The sequence below is a fragment of the Apostichopus japonicus genome, chromosome 1, assembly GCF_037975245.1.
Source record: "Apostichopus japonicus isolate 1M-3 chromosome 1, ASM3797524v1, whole genome shotgun sequence".
NCBI lineage: Eukaryota > Metazoa > Echinodermata > Holothuroidea > Aspidochirotida > Stichopodidae > Apostichopus > Apostichopus japonicus.
Genome location: NC_092561.1, coordinates 1,239,594 through 1,256,180, shown reverse-complemented (window position 1 = coordinate 1,256,180; position 16,587 = coordinate 1,239,594). Strand labels below are relative to the sequence as shown.

General features: G+C 36.3%; 2 protein-coding genes across 3 annotated transcripts; both read right to left on the bottom strand.

Annotated features, from left to right (window-relative positions):
* Positions 1–65: 65 nt before the first annotated feature.
* On the bottom strand, positions 66–8,221 carry LOC139974174 (carbohydrate sulfotransferase 11-like). Its single transcript, XM_071981173.1, has 3 exons — positions 6,770–8,221; positions 2,773–3,029; positions 66–2,097 (listed from the first exon to the last, which is right to left on the bottom strand). The coding sequence occupies exons 1-3, from the start codon at positions 6,876–6,878 to the stop codon at positions 1,264–1,266; spliced, it is 1,200 nt and encodes a 399-aa protein (XP_071837274.1). The 5' UTR covers positions 6,879–8,221; the 3' UTR covers positions 66–1,263.
* Positions 8,222–8,363: 142 nt separating this feature from the next.
* LOC139973953 (carbohydrate sulfotransferase 10-like) lies at positions 8,364–16,369 on the bottom strand. Of its 2 annotated transcripts, none has more exons than XM_071980950.1 (3): positions 16,108–16,369; positions 10,399–10,655; positions 8,364–9,723 (listed from the first exon to the last, which is right to left on the bottom strand). In XM_071980950.1, the coding sequence occupies exons 1-3, from the start codon at positions 16,214–16,216 to the stop codon at positions 8,887–8,889; spliced, it is 1,203 nt and encodes a 400-aa protein (XP_071837051.1). In that variant the 5' UTR covers positions 16,217–16,369; the 3' UTR covers positions 8,364–8,886. The 2 variants fall into 2 exon arrangements, with proteins under 2 accessions (XP_071837051.1, XP_071836987.1); XM_071980886.1 differs by lacking the exon at positions 16,108–16,369 and adding an exon at positions 14,315–14,669.
* Between the last annotated feature and the right edge of the window lie 218 nt (positions 16,370–16,587).

The window sequence follows — 16,587 nt, the reverse complement described above, 5'->3', positions numbered from 1 at the left end:
GAAACATATGCACTTAAACGAAAGTGGTTAAAAACGACGTCTCAATACCGAAAAAGATTCCCACATAACGATACGTACATGCATAAAGTGCATAAAATACGAATACAAAACAGATACAAATACGACCACAATGGTCGGAGCCAGGGCTACTATACCGAACCGAACGATTTAGAATGGGAGCAGGGAGCTGCTTCTGTAACGTTAGAGTAACAGCTCCCTGATGAGAGCGCAGACTGATTCACAAGTCTCAAGATTGATTCAGCTGAACTGATTAACAGACGTCACGTGACCTGTAATACTTACGTCTCTGTCCACTTGGAAAGCATATGTGACTATAAACAGTGACTTGTTAACCTAGAGAAATAACTGTATATGTAACAATTACAATAATTGTTCATTTTAAAGGATATTTAACCGAAAGCAACAAGAACAAGAACAACAAACGATCACAGCTCAAATGATACATTCTAAATGAAATGTGCATAAGCAACGACCCTCGGTGTTTTGAAAAGAACGTAAACATTATTCTAAATGAATCGTTCAGATTTCATCATGAACAACCATGTATCGGTGCCCGAGTGAACCCCACCCTGTCCCTCAGCTTGTAAAGAAATAAGTCGATGCAATATAACTTAAAAAAAATAATAAGTAAATAAAAAATAACGGTTCAAACTAAAAAAGTTACTTGATCAAAGTATTGTTTAGCGAGTTGCTTAAATAATGAGAACTTTTAAAACATGAATCATTTCATGGAATTGACATCTTTATTGTAGCCAAATAGTTCATAATCCAGTCTGTATCGTTGTTCATTGGAATGTTTAATAGAGCTCATAAAGGATTTGATGAGTGGATTGTAATTAGTCACATACGGAATGCGTGTGTTATGCTTTTTGGACTTTTATGTATAAGTCCTCACCTTTTTTTTTGTAATTTAAGGCAAATTATTTATAACTAATAATGTATGAGACAAATACCGAAGAACTCTACTAAGTTAAATGATCGTATTAAAACCTCAAAATAAATCAATTTCTGTCATTTCAAGAAGCAAACCCAAATTAAAAAACCCGTCTCCATTAAAAGGCAAGAAGTTTTGTTGTTGTAATTAAATGCAATTCTGAATTTATAAATGATAATGTATAAGAAAAATTCCAAAGAACTCTAGTAAATAGGTGGGTCGTACGAAAGTTGTTGATATTGTAAATGTAATATAAATCCATTGTTTTATAAATCATAATAATTCAACCACTACACTATGCGCCCTCACTATATGTTTTTGAAAAGACGATACATGTTTCTATCATATCCAAAATTGTCGTAATCTATACCATATTTTTTTACAATTGCCTGGAGGATTTCCCGATCCACTTGTGAAAAATAATGACTTTTCTTTTCGGGAGCTGTGCTGTTGGTATCATGCTTCGTATGAAATGTCAAACTGTAATTACCTTTGGCCTTTTGAAGAAAATGATCAAAAATATATTTGGTATCTCTTTGAGAAGTTTCCAAACGTCCAATGAAGTTGTAATTGATATCACAAGGTAAACATAAATACGAAGTATGCGTCCAATGTTCATTGAATCCTACTGATTGAAATCTATTCGGACTCTTCAGAATAAATTTTAAAAATCCCTCAAACTGACTTTCGTTAAATTTTAATATGTGCTTTCCAACGGCTTTATCGAGAAAGAGTGATAACATCCGTTGCATTGGGTCTCTGACGATAACAAACTTGTTGTACGTCTTGAGCATTTCTTCGGATTCGTTAACACTATATTTACCTAAAGATTTGACAACCTTGTGAAACAATGGGTGAATGTCTCCCTTGTAACTCTCGGGGGTCTCAATGCGTCCAATCGCGGCTAACATGAGTTTTTTCCATGTACTGGACCCACCTTTCGGTACAGTACAGAATAAAACACCCATACTGTGTATAGGATATATATGTCCAAGTCTTCTCATTTCCGATGGATTTAAGTGACCTGTAGTTTTGTTCCATAGAGAGGGCGGACCGTTGATAGGTTTCTTATGACAAGAATCTTGTAGGATCCGCTGTCTGTGTTGCTGAATTATTTCCTGGCACGTTTCACCACATTCAAACTAGAATTATTAAAACAAAAATCAATATTCTATCTGTCAGAATGCATTGTTTTAACATAATGGCAATGAAGGCCATAAGTATCAACAAGTTTTGACACGATGTTACTACATACATCATGGCTGCCTACAAAGAGAGAGAATAAATGAATTCCCTATTATTGTACCAGTTATTTCACTGTGACAGTACATATATTTTTACATCAAAATTCATTTTAAAACTGCTGGACTGTACTTTAACAACATCAAGATCAGATTTTAAGCGTTCCATAAAGAAAATACATGTGTTCATCCCAATTTATAATTAGTTCGTTATTTTGGTTAATCAATCTAACCCATTATTACCCTACATGCATGTACGTGGCATCTACCACCCAGTTATAGAACAACGGGATATATTTGCAATCAGTATTTGCATATCATTACAGTAGCCTACACTATACGATACATTTTTACGCCTATAACAGATTTAGTTAGATATAACACTTGGTAGCATAAACCCAATGAGAATCGCGCTATAGCTAACAATTGACTTTGTTTAAAATGTTATTGTGAACGTTTCTTGAATTTCAAATACCATTAACTTGATAGACGTTACAACCATATAGCGAGTTACGATCTGCAACATATTACATGGTATTAAATTCAACTAGATAGATAGAAAGATAATTTGATTACCACTTCAGATAAATCCATCTCGTTGGTTTTTGTGCGATTATTCAGTAAGTTGTCCTCGACCAATCTCTCAGACGGAGTTGCCGCATCAGTTTGAACGAGCCGGTCATTGAAGGGTACCTTCTCGGCGTTAGAAGGATCTGTCGAATTATCTGTAATTTGTGGTAAATCCTTATTGCGCCATGATGCGATATTAAACTTGTTATGTCTAGTGAAAGACCTGTTTGCCCACTGGAAATTTAGAAATGTAAAGGGAGTTTCTGATGAAAAACAAAGAAGACACAAAGCGGGATGAATGACCAAAATTATAGTGAAAATAGTAAATAAATAAATAATATTACACTATTGGCTAACTGCTGCGATGAGTTTCAAAGACAATGGATAAAAATGTACCTGATTCATTTATTATATTAACCAGTGGAAGAGCTAGGCCAGTGCGGTCGAATTCGACCATATTGGTAAGAGTCTGAGATAACATTTATACATAAAACTCCCAAGTTGATAACTGTAAAGCTCGAAAATATGTCAGACTCCTAAAACAGAGGTGCACTATTGGTATTGTATGGAACACTGTGAATATATCTGATAATCTTTCTGTTCCCTTTTTCTTATTTCTTTTTCACTATGGGATGCGGATTATTTAAATGAGTGTTGTTGGCGTTCCCCCATAGTCATAAGCTATTATTAAGACGTGGCGGGGGGGGGGTAGGAGGGGGTACTTAAAGAATGATCAGCGCATCATGAGCACATTTTTATGAAGAGAGAAAGTTCTTGGTTTTGTAAATAATACCAATTGCACAGACTATTGTTTTCAACGTAAGAAGTAACTCTTTACAATGCAGTTTGTTGTCAATTAAAATTTCCCAGGAATTTTGTGCATGATGAGGAATAATTGACGTGCCCCCCAATTAGAATTAATGAAATATTACTTTCATTGTACCTTTTCATTATCAAAAATATATATATTTCAAGATAACTTGTTTGCATTAAGCCAAGTGAAAATATTTTTAAATTCCTCCTCTGCATGTAAAAATTACAACCTTTAAAAATGGCTTGTTTTGGAAAAAACTAAATGTTGTATCATCAGCAAAGGTAATAAATTTTGCCTTTTTTCGGATGTTAAATGAACATCATTAATATATAGAAAGGAAATATAGTGTCCCAATGATAGATCCTTGGGGGACACCAACTTGGGGACATACTGTTCCTCAAGTAACTAGCAATCCATGCAGTCAAAGGCGACCCCTCGTTAACCATAAGCAGTTTATTTCAACGAATTATGTAGTCATTGGTATCAAATACCTCTTGTGAGAGATCAATGAGGATTCCTATTCTGAAAGTATTTTGTATAATGCTGTTGCAATTTTATCGACTATAGATTAACTGCTGCCATATCTGTAGAATAATCTTTACGAAAGCCATACTTAAATGTGTTTAGGATATATATGATTATGGATAAAATTAGATATTCTATTGTACGTGAAACGTTCAAATAATTTAGATACAGAAGGTGATATGCAAACATGCCCATAGTTAGAGACCTGCTGTTTCTAGCCAGATGATTCATATCCTAAGCATTTTTAGTGTACGCAACCTTATGAACGTCTGAGTAAATCTTTTTATATACAGAAAACTTGAAATAGGCAAAATCTGCATTCTGATGATTGATAACATCTGTCCGATCTTTAGGCAGCAGCTCACCTCGAATTCATCCTGACACTAGTATAATTAAAGTAACCAACACTCTTAGAAGAATTATGTTTTATGAATAGAGTTTTTCTAACAGCAGAAAATAGGATAATGATCAGAAATATCGGTTAATATAGTACCACTCTGCACATTAGTACGATGACTATTTGTAAAAAAAAATTATCGATTAAGGATAAAGACGTAAAATTCTCGTAATCTTGTCGATCGTTAGATTAATCTTCGAAGAGCATTAAGCTATGAAAGTTTGGAAGACTCCTGAATGAAGATGGATGAACTAACGGGGTAAGTTTAGCGCCTGGCGCAAGAGCTGGAAACGTGTAAGGAAGCTTGTCAATAATATTGCATATTATACCATAAGGCAACTAAAGTTGCAGTGCCAACTAAACAAAGATGGTCTATTTAATGGCGGTATTAATGTTATTTAATGCCAGTATTAATACTATTTAATGCCGGTATTAATTTTATTTAAAGCTAGTGTTAAATAGAATTTTAATTCTTACAGACATTTAATCAGCAATTATTTCCCGTATGGCCTACCATAGTCGTCTGCATTGTCTATGCTGTTAGGCTTATTCAGAGAAGCCATTGTATTCAGGCAGGAAGAACAGACAATAGCTGAAGAATGGTCATTGTCTATGCGGCTACGAACAATACTTGAAAGCACTGACAGTGGAGTGAGTAGGACTGTGGGAGTTGTCGAACAATAGACACGGGTAAACTCACGCGCGTTATGTACTATACTTGCTTGGTTAGTATAGAACCATTTGCTATTCTTTAGTATGGAATACGTACCGTACCACACGGAATAGTGTATTAACGTGTATTAACGTAATCCGTGACATGCAGATGATGTCAAAGCCGGTAGTGGCTATATAGTTGGTTGGGGTGCAGGGATAGGGGTGAGTTATAGCTGTTACTGAAGAGACAGTGGCAGAACAGGGAAATAAGAAAGGAGGTGGACTGACTCTGGGGTCGTTGAAGCCGATTTCCATGTATGTGTGTTTGATGAGGGGGGGGGGGGGGAGGGTGCATTGGTGCAGTCTGTGGCATATTTAGTTTATAAATTAGGTATATAAGTATATGTCTATTGTGCAAGGAGTGATTCCAGTCCCCGATAGAATGTAACTATTTCCTTCGACCGACGATGGAGGTGGGGGTGACATGAAAGAAATGGAGAGCCACCCTCCCCACCATAACTCACGCCACTGCTGATTGTTGACTACTATATATATTTGGCGTTTGTCGCTATGTAATATCATGTCATTCCCAGGTTGATAGTCTAGCCTACTGCACATGGTAACTTCCCTTTATTTCACTAATTGGCCGTGCGTACTCACAAATCTGATGCATTCACTGTAATATTCTTTCATATATCATTGCTTTGCCTGTTATTAACTTCTTATCAATTATTCCGTTCATTTATTTACGTATTAAGAAAACAAACAACCCAGCTTTACTCGGCAAGAAAATAAAAGACTTACTCCATGTTTAGGCCTAATGTAATTTGATAGTTATCATCAATATGGCCCCTTAAAGTTTTAACGAAGCAAATATCATGCAAATTGATTTCGGATGTCACTTTATGATTTGCCAACTTGGCTGACAAAAGGTTTTACCCCAGGGATGTCACTACTTAGCGCAAATATATCCGCACTTGGATGTGTTATGATAAACATTCTATGCTGTTTGGTATAAATGAACTTTAAAAGAAGTAGCCTAATATAACGACAATTACAGTGGTGCTGACTCCATTAAATGACCCTCTCAAAACTCAAAACGTTCTGCTGATATGTGTAAAACTATTATGATAATAATTCTAATTCAAGAAACATCGTTAGAATAATATATTTAGAACCAGGGACGTACCCAGGGAGAGGGGGGGGCAATTGTAGCGATCGCCCACCCCCCCCTTTTGAGTACCCCAAAATATAAAATTTAACTAAAAGCAAGAAATATCATTGAAGCCCTCTTTCAGGTTGAAGGAAGCTAAAAGACCCTTCTCAATCTTTGCCCTGAAAGTTCGTTTGCTACGTAAATACAATTCACTTATTTTTGTTTATTTCCTGCAACGTGAGGGCACTTTGTACATCATGGTGCTCCGTTAAGTGTAATAATGCTCCCTTTGAAAATTCTGCTCTCTGCCCTCTTTCAAATCTCTGGCTACGTCCGCCTGTACACGGTACATATGACTAGGATATTAAGTCAATTCAGTGATACAACAGACAGTGAATACATTACGTATACCAGCATAAATATTTAAACACTTGTTAAACTGATATAGAATACTCACCTCGACTAACCGATGTGAATGCCAGCCAAAGTGTACAGGAACATATGATAATCAAAAATAAGACAGGCTTGGCGCGGCATTGAAACGAACTAAATGATATGTACTCCATTGTTTTAGCTATAACTTTATGATTCAAATATCACCGAATATGATCGAAAGCACTGAAATAATGTCACTCTTTCCTTAATTCTCAATTTTAGTTTTAGTTCTTCTCATATCTGTTAAACAAGTTATTACCCAATTGAAGAAACATGTATGTATACGTCCGTCCTGCATGTATACATGTACCAATAACTAAGCAGTCGTTGATTCGATCGATCAATGCATTTCCTGTTCCGGATTCGATCAGTTTACAGAAGTGTGTGTGAGAGTGAGGTTATTTGTTATTTCTAATGCAGGGGGAGGGGGTATACTGGTATTGGCTACAGTGAAGGGAAAGGGCAGGGGAATTGAGGAGCCAGGCTGATGGTCTCTCTAGGGGCGATTGAAGCGAATATCAAGAAAATAAAATATATGCAACAAGAAGGGAATCATCAGGAAAATCTTTCCCTATAGACTTTCTTCTTCCAATCACAATTTATGGGGGTTGGGGGAAGGGGGTGGGGTGGATGATATATATTGTAACGCCAACTCAGTCTAAAGATTCCGGTGGGGGCGCCCAAATATTCCCTACTGTGGACTGGTGGCGGTATATAAACAAATGTGGCTAGGATTGTTGTGTGTTAGTAACGACGAGGCTCGAATCTCGCTAGTACTTGCAGAGAATATAACACATAATAAACGAGTAAGGAACGATCGCTGAGTAGATTTCGTAGTCTACTTCTACAATCAGCCATGGTACAGACAAAACATCGTCATGAAGTCCTCAATAATACTAAAAAGAGAAACATATGCACTTAAACGAAAATGGTTACAAACGAGGCCTCAATACCGAAGAAGATTCCCACATAACGATACGCACATGCATAAAGTGCATAAAATACGAATACAAAACAGATACAAATACGACCACAATGGTCGGAACCAGGGCTTCTATACCGAACCGAACGATTAAGAATGGGAGCGAAGACTGATTCACAAGTCATGAGATTGAGTCAGCTGAGCTGGTGAGCAGACGTCATGTGACCTATAATATAACGTCACTGTCCACGTGGAAAGCATATATGACTAAAACAGTGACATGTTAACCTAGAGAAATAGCTTGTCTATTTCTCTAGTAAATATGTATATGTAACGATTACAATAATTGTTCATTTTAAAGGATATTTAACCCAAAGAAGAAAAAAAGAACAACAAACGATCACAGCTCAAATGATGCATTCTAAATGAAATTTGCATAAGCAACGACCCTCGGTGTTTTAAAAACGTAAACATTATTCTAAATGAATCGTTCAAATTTCATCATGAACAACCATGTATCGGTGCCCGAGTGCACCCCACCCTGTCCCTCAGCTTGTAAAGAAATAAGTCGATGCAATATGACTTAAAAAAAAATAATAAGTAAATAAAAAATAACGAATCAAACTAAAAAAGTTACTTGATCAAAGTATTGTTTAGCGAGTTGCTTAAATAATGAGAACTTTTAAAACATGAATCATTTCATGGAATTGACATCTTTATTGTAGCCAAATAGTTCATAATCCAGTCTGTATCGTTGTTAATTGGAATGTTTAATAGAGCTCATAAAGGATTTGATGAGTGGATTGTAATTAGTCACATACGGAATGCGTGTGTTATGCTTTTTGGACTTTTATGTATAAGTCCTCACCTTTTTCTTTTGTAATTTAAGGCAAAATATTTATAACTAATAATGTATGAGACAAATACCAAAGAACTCTACTAAGTTAAATGATCGTATTAAAACCTCAAAATAAATCAATTTCTGTCATTTCAAGAAGCAAACCCAAATTAAAAAACCCGTCTCCATTAAAAGGCAAGAAGTTTTGTTGTTGTAATTAAATGCAATTCTGAATTTATAAATGATAATGTATAAGAAAAATTGAAAATAACTCTAGTAAATAGGTGGATCGTACGAAAGTTGTTAATATTGTAAATGTTAATATAAATCCATTGTTTTATAAATCATAATAATTCAACCACTACACTACGCGCCCTCACTATATGTTTTTGAAAAGACGATACATGTTTCTATCATATCCAAAATTGTCGTAATCTATACCATATTTTTTTACAATTGCGTGGAGGATTTCCCGATCCACTTGTGAAAAATAATGACTTTTCTTTTCGGGAGCTGTGCTGTTGGTTTCATGTATCGTAGGTCGTAATGTCAAACTGTAATTACCTTTGGCTTTTTGAAGAAAATGATCAAAAATATATTTGGTATCTCTTTGAGAAGTTTCCAAACGTCCAATGAAGTTGTAATTGATATCACAAGGTAAACATAAATACGAAGTATGCGTCCAATGTTCATCGAATCCTACTGATTGAAATCTATTCGGACTCTTCAGAATAAATTTTAAAAATCCCTCAAACTGACTTTCGTTAAATTTTAATTTATGCTTATGAACAACTTTATCAAGAAAGAGTGATAACATCCGTTGCATTGGGTCTCTGACGATAACAAACTTGTTGTACGTCTTGAGCATTTCTTCGGATTCGTCAGCGCTATATTTACCTAAAGATTTGACAACCTTGTGAAACAATGGGTGAATGTCTCCCTTGTAACTCTCGGGGGTCTCAATGCGTCCGATCGCGGCTAACATGAGTTTTTTCCATGTACTGGACCCACCTTTCGGTACAGTACAGAATAAAACACCCATACTGTGTATAGGATATATATGTCCAAGTCTTCTCATTTCCGATGGATTTAAGTGACCTGTAGTTTTGTTCCATAGAGAGGGCGGACCGTTGATAGGTTTCTTATGACAAGAATCTTGTAGGATCCGCTGTCTGTGTTGCTGAATTATTTCCTGGCACGTTTCACCACATTCAAACTAGAATTATTAAAACAAAAATCAATATTCTATCTGTCAGAATGCATTGTTTTAACATAATGGCAATGAAGGCCATAAGTATCAACAAGTTTTGACACGATGTTACTACATACATCATGGCTGCCTACAAAGAGAGAGAATAAATGAATTCCCTATTATTGTACCAGTTATTTCACTGTGACAGTACATATATTTTTACATCAAAATTCATTTTAAAACTGCTGGACTGTACTTTAACAACATCAAGATCAGATTTTAAGCGTTCCATAAAGAAAATACATGTGTTCATCCCAATTTATAATTAGTTCGTTATTTTGGTTAATCAATCTAACCCATTATTACCCTACATGCATGTACGTGGCATCTACCACCCAGTTATAGAACAACGGGATATATTTGCAATCAGTATTTGCATATCATTACAGTAGCCTACACTATACGATACATTTTTACGCCTATAACAGATTTAGTTAGATATAACACTTGGTAGCATAAACCCAATGAGAATCGCGCTATAGCTAACAATTGACTTTGTTTAAAATGTTATTGTGAACGTTTCTTGAATTTCAAATACCATTAACTTGATAGACGTTACAACCATATAGCGAGTTACTATCTGCAACATATTACATGGTATTAAATTCAACTAGATAGATAGAAAGATAATTTGATTACCACTTCAGATAAATCCATCTCGTTGGTTTTTGTGCGATTATTCAGTAAGTTGTCCTCGACCAATCTCTCAGACGGAGTTGCCGCATCAGTTTGAACGAGCCGGTCATTGAAGGGTACCTTCTCGGCGTTAGAAGGATCTGTCGAATTATCTGTAATTTGTGGTAAATCCTTATTGCGCCATGATGCGATATTAAACTTGTTATGTCTAGTGAAAGACCTGTTTGCCCACTGGAAATTTAGAAATGTAAAGGGAGTTTCTGATGAAAAACAAAGAAGACACAAAGCGGGATGAATGACCAAAATTATAGTGAAAATAGTAAATAAATAAATAATATTACACTATTGGCTAACTGCTGCGATGAGTTTCAAAGACAATGGATAAAAATGTACCTGATTCATTTATTATATTAACCAGTGGAAGAGCTAGGCCAGTGCGGTCGAATTCGACCATATTGGTAAGAGTCTGAGATAACATTTATACATAAAACTCCCAAGTTGATAACTGTAAAGCTCGAAAATATGTCAGACTCCTAAAACAGAGGTGCACTATTGGTATTGTATGGAACACTGTGAATATATCTGATAATCTTTCTGTTCCCTTTTTCTTATTTCTTTTTCACTATGGGATGCGGATTATTTAAATGAGTGTTGTTGGCGTTCCCCCATAGTCATAAGCTATTATTAAGACGTGGCGGGGGGGGGGGGGTAGGAGGGGGTACTTAAAGAATGATCAGCGCATCATGAGCACATTTTTATGAAGAGAGAAAGTTCTTGGTTTTGTAAATAATACCAATTGCACAGACTATTGTTTTCAACGTAAGAAGTAACTCTTTACAATGCAGTTTGTTGTCAATTAAAATTTCCCAGGAATTTTGTGCATGATGAGGAATAATTGACGTGCCCCCCAATTAGAATTAATGAAATATTACTTTCATTGTACCTTTTCATTATCAAAAATATATATATTTCAAGATAACTTGTTTGCATTAAGCCAAGTGAAAATATTTTTAAATTCCTCCTCTGCATGTAAAAATTACAACCTTTAAAAATGGCTTGTTTTGGAAAAAACTAAATGTTGTATCATCAGCAAAGGTAATAAATTTTGCCTTTTTTCGGATGTTAAATGAACATCATTAATATATAGAAAGGAAATATAGTGTCCCAATGATAGATCCTTGGGGGACACCAACTTGGGGACATACTGTTCCTCAAGTAACTAGCAATCCATGCAGTCAAAGGCGACCCCTCGTTAACCATAAGCAGTTTATTTCAACGAATTATGTAGTCATTGGTATCAAATACCTCTTGTGAGAGATCAATGAGGATTCCTATTCTGAAAGTATTTTGTATAATGCTGTTGCAATTTTATCGACTATAGATTAACTGCTGCCATATCTGTAGAATAATCTTTACGAAAGCCATACTTAAATGTGTTTAGGATATATATGATTATGGATAAAATTAGATATTCTATTGTACGTGAAACGTTCAAATAATTTAGATACAGAAGGTGATATGCAAACATGCCCATAGTTAGAGACCTGCTGTTTCTAGCCAGATGATTCATATCCTAAGCATTTTTAGTGTACGCAACCTTATGAACGTCTGAGTAAATCTTTTTATATACAGAAAACTTGAAATAGGCAAAATCTGCATTCTGATGATTGATAACATCTGTCCGATCTTTAGGCAGCAGCTCACCTCGAATTCATCCTGACACTAGTATAATTAAAGTAACCAACACTCTTAGAAGAATTATGTTTTATGAATAGAGTTTTTCTAACAGCAGAAAATAGGATAATGATCAGAAATATCGGTTAATATAGTACCACTCTGCACATTAGTACGATGACTATTTGTAAAAAAAAATTATCGATTAAGGATAAAGACGTAAAATTCTCGTAATCTTGTCGATCGTTAGATTAATCTTCGAAGAGCATTACGCTATGAAAGTTTGGAAGACTCCTGAATGAAGATGGATGAACTAACGGGGCAAGTTTAGCGCCTGGCGCAAGAGCTGGAAACGTGTAAGGAAGCTTGTCAATAATATTGCATATTATACCATAAGGCAACTAAAGTTGCAGTGCCAACTAAACAAAGATGGTCTATTTAATGGCGGTATATTAATGTTATTTAATGCCAGTATTAATACTATTTAATGCCGGTATTAATTTATTTAAAGCTAGTGTTAAATAGAATTTTAATTCTTACAGACATTTAATCAGCAATTATTTCCCTATGGCCTACCATAGTCGTCTGCATTGTCTATGCTGTTAGGCTTATTCAGAGAAGCCATTGTATTCAGGCAGGAAGAACAGACAATAGCTGAAGAATGGTCATTGTCTATGCGGCTACGAACAATACTTGAAAGCACTGACAGTGGAGTGAGTAGGACTGTGGGAGTTGTCGAACAATAGACACGGGTAAACTCACGCGCGTTATGTACAATACTTGCTTGGTTAGTATAGAACCATTTGCTATTCTTTGATATGGAATACTTACCGTACCACACGGAATAGTGTATTAACGTGTATTAACGTAATCCGTGACATGCAGATGATGTCAAAGCCGGTAGTGGGGCTATATAGTCGGTTGAGGTGCAGGGATAGGGGTGAGTTATAGCTGTTACTGAAGAGACAGTGGCAGAACAGGGAAATGATAAAGAAGGTGGACTGGCTCTAAGGTCGTTGAAGCCGATTTCCATGTATAGGTGTGTTTGATGAGGAGGGGGGGGGGGGGTGTGCATTGGTGCAGTCTGTGGCATATTGAGTTTATAAATTAGGTATATAAGTATATGTCTATTGTGCGACTGACGATGGAGGTGGGGGTGACATGAAAGAAATGGAGAGCCACCCCTCCCCACCATTACTCACGCCACTGCTGATTGTTGACTACTATATATATTTGGCGTTTGTCGCTATGTAATATCATGTCATTCCCAGGTTGACAGTCTAGCCTACTGCACATGGTAACTTCCCTTTATTTCACTAATTGGCCGCGCGTACTCATTATTTCAATATCATTGCTTTGCCTGTTATTAACTTCTTATAAATCATTCCGTTCATTGATTTACGTATTAAGAAAAAAAAAAAAAAAAACTTACTCCTTATTTTGGCCTAATATAATTTGATAGTTATCATCAATATGGCCCCTTAAAGTTTTAACGAAGCAAATATCATGCAAATTGATTTCGGATGTCACTTTATGATTTGCCAACTTGTCTGACATAGGTTTACCCCAGGGATGTCACTACTTAGCGCAAATATATCCGCACTTGGATGTGTTATGATAAACATTCTATGCTGTTTGGTATAAATGAACTTTAAAAGAAGTAGCCTAATATAACGAAAATTACAAGTTACAGTGGTGCTTACTCCATTAAATGACCCTCTCAAAACTCAAAACGTTCTGCTGATATGTGTAAAACTATTATGATAATAATTCTAATTCAAGGAACATCGTTAGAATAATATATATAGAACCAGGGACGTATACCCAGGGGGAGGGGGAGCAATTGGAGCGATCGCCCACCCCCCCTTTGAGTACCCGAAAAATAATATTTAACAAATAGCAAGAAATATCATTGAAGCCCTCTTTTAGGTTGAAAGAAGCTAAGAGACCCTTCTCAATCTTTGCCCTGAAAGTTCATCTGCTACGTAATACAATTCACTTATTATTGTTTATTTCCTGCAACGTGAGGGCACGTTGTACATCATGGTGCTCCTTTAAGTGTAATAATGCTCCCTTTGAAAATTCTGCTCTCTGCCCTCTTTCAAATCTCTGGCTACGTCCGCCTGTACACGGTACATATGACTAGGATATTAAGTCAATTAGCAGTGATACAACAGACAGTGAATACATTACGCATACCAGCATAAATATTTAAACACTTGTTAAACTGATATAGAATACTCACCTCGACTAACCGATGTGAATGCCAGCCAAAGTGTACAGGAACATATGATCATCACAAATAAGACACGCTTGGCGCGGCATTGAAACAAACTAAATGATATGTACTCCATTGTTTAGCTCTAACTATATGATTCAAATATCACCGAATATGATCGAAAGCACTGAAATAATGTCACTCTTCCCTTTATTCTCAATTTTAGTTTTAGTTCTTCTCATATCTGTTAAACAAGTTATTACCCAATTGAAGAAACATGTATGTATATACGTCCGTCCGTCCTGCATGTATACATGTACCAAGAACTAAGCAGTCGTTGATTCGATCGATCAATGCATTTCCTGTTCCGGATTCGATCAGTTTACAGAAGGGTGTGTGAGAGTCAGGTTATTTGTTATTTCTAATGCAGGGGGAGGGGGGTATACTGGTATTGGCTACAGTGAAGAGAAAGGGCAGGGGAATAGAGGAGCCAGGCTGATGGTCTCTCTAGGGGTGATTGAAGCGAGTATCAAGAAAATAAAATATATGTTACAAGAAGGGAATCATCAGGAATATTCTTTCCCTATAGGCTTTCTTCTTCCAACCACAATTTATGGGGGTTGGGGGAAGGGGGTGGGGTGGATGATATATATTGTAACGCAAACTCAGTCTAAAGATTCCGGTGGGGGCGCCCAAATATTCCCTACTGTGGACTGGTGGCGGTATATAAACAAATGTGGCTAGGATTGTTGTGTGTTAGTAACGACGAGGCTCGAATCTCGCTAGTACTTGCAGAGAATATAACACATAATAAACGAGTAAGGAACGATCGCTGAGTAGATTTCGTAGTCTACTTCTACAATCAGCCATGGTACAGACAAAACATCGTCATGAAGTCCTCAATAATACTAAAAAGAGAAACATATGCACTTAAACGAAAATGGTTACAAACGAGGCCTCAATACCGAAGAAGATTCCCACATAACGATACGCACATGCATAAAGTGCATAAAATACGAATACAAAACAGATACAAATACGACCACAACGGTCGGAGCAAGGGCTACAGTATACCAAACCGAACGATTTAGAATGGGAGCAGGGAGCTGCTTCTCTAACGTTAGAGTAACAGCTCCCTGATGAGAGCGCAGACTGATTCACAAGTCTCAAGATTGATTCAGCTGAACTGATGAACAGACGTCACGTGACCTGTAATACTTACGTCTCTGTCCACTTGGAAAGCATATGTGACTATAAACAGTGACTTGTTAACCTAGAGAAATAACTGTATATGTAACAATGACAATAATTGTTCATTTTAAAGGATATTTAACCAAAAGCAACAAGAAGAAGAACAACAAACGATCACAGCTCAAATGATACATTCTAAATGAAATGTGCATAAGCAACGACCCTCGGTGTTTTGAAAAGAACGTAAACATTATTCTAAATGAATCGTTCAGATTTCATCATGAACAACCATGTATCGGTGCCCGAGTGAACCCCACCCTGTCCCTCAGCTTGTAAAGAAATAAGTCGATGCAATATAACTTAAAAAAAAATAATAAGTAAATAAAAAATAACGATTCAAACTAAAAAAGTTACTTGATCAGAGTATTGTTTAGCGAGTTGCTTAAATAATGCTCCCTTTTAATATTCTGCTCTCGGCCCTCTTTCAAATTTCTGGCTACGTCCGCCTGTACACGGTACACATGACTAGGATATTAAGTCAATTAGCAGTGATACAACAGACAGTGAATACATTACGTATACCAGGCATAAATATTTAAACACTTGTTAAACTGATATAGAATACTCACCCCGACTAACCGATGTGAATGCCAGCCAAAGTGTACAGGAACATATGATAATCACAAATAAGACAGGCTTGGCGCGGCATTGAAACGAACTAAATGATATGTACTCCATTATTTTAGCTATAACTTTGTGATTCAAATATCACCGAATATGATCGAAAGCACTGAAATAATGTCACTCTTTCCTTAATTCTCAATTTTAGTTTTAGTTCTTCTCATATCTGTTAAACAAGTTATTGCCCAATTGAAGAAACATGTATGTATACGTCCGTCCTGCATGTATACATGTACCAATAACTAAGCAGTCGTTGATTCGATCGATCAATGCATTTCCTGTTCCGGATTCGATCAGTTTACAGAAGTGTGTGTGAGAGTCAGGTTATTTGTTATTTCTAATGCAGGGGGAGGGGGGTATACTGGTATTGGCTACAGTGAAGAGAAAGGGCAGGGGAATAGAGGAGCCAGGCTGATGGTCTCTCTAGG

Coding starts and splice junctions, on each gene's coding strand:
- LOC139974174 (XM_071981173.1), bottom strand. CDS start 6,878: ATGGAGTACATATCATTTAGTTCGTTTCAATGCCGCGCCAAGCCTGTC. Junction 3,030..6,769: donor ATTCACATCGGTTAGTCGAG/GTGAGTATTCTA, acceptor GTTTTTCATCAG/AAACTCCCTTTACATTTCTA. Junction 2,098..2,772: donor AGATGGATTTATCTGAAGTG/GTAATCAAATTA, acceptor TAATAATTCTAG/TTTGAATGTGGTGAAACGTG.
- LOC139973953 (XM_071980950.1), bottom strand. CDS start 16,216: ATGGAGTACATATCATTTAGTTCGTTTCAATGCCGCGCCAAGCCTGTC. Junction 10,656..16,107: donor ATTCACATCGGTTAGTCGGG/GTGAGTATTCTA, acceptor GTTTTTCATCAG/AAACTCCCTTTACATTTCTA. Junction 9,724..10,398: donor AGATGGATTTATCTGAAGTG/GTAATCAAATTA, acceptor TAATAATTCTAG/TTTGAATGTGGTGAAACGTG.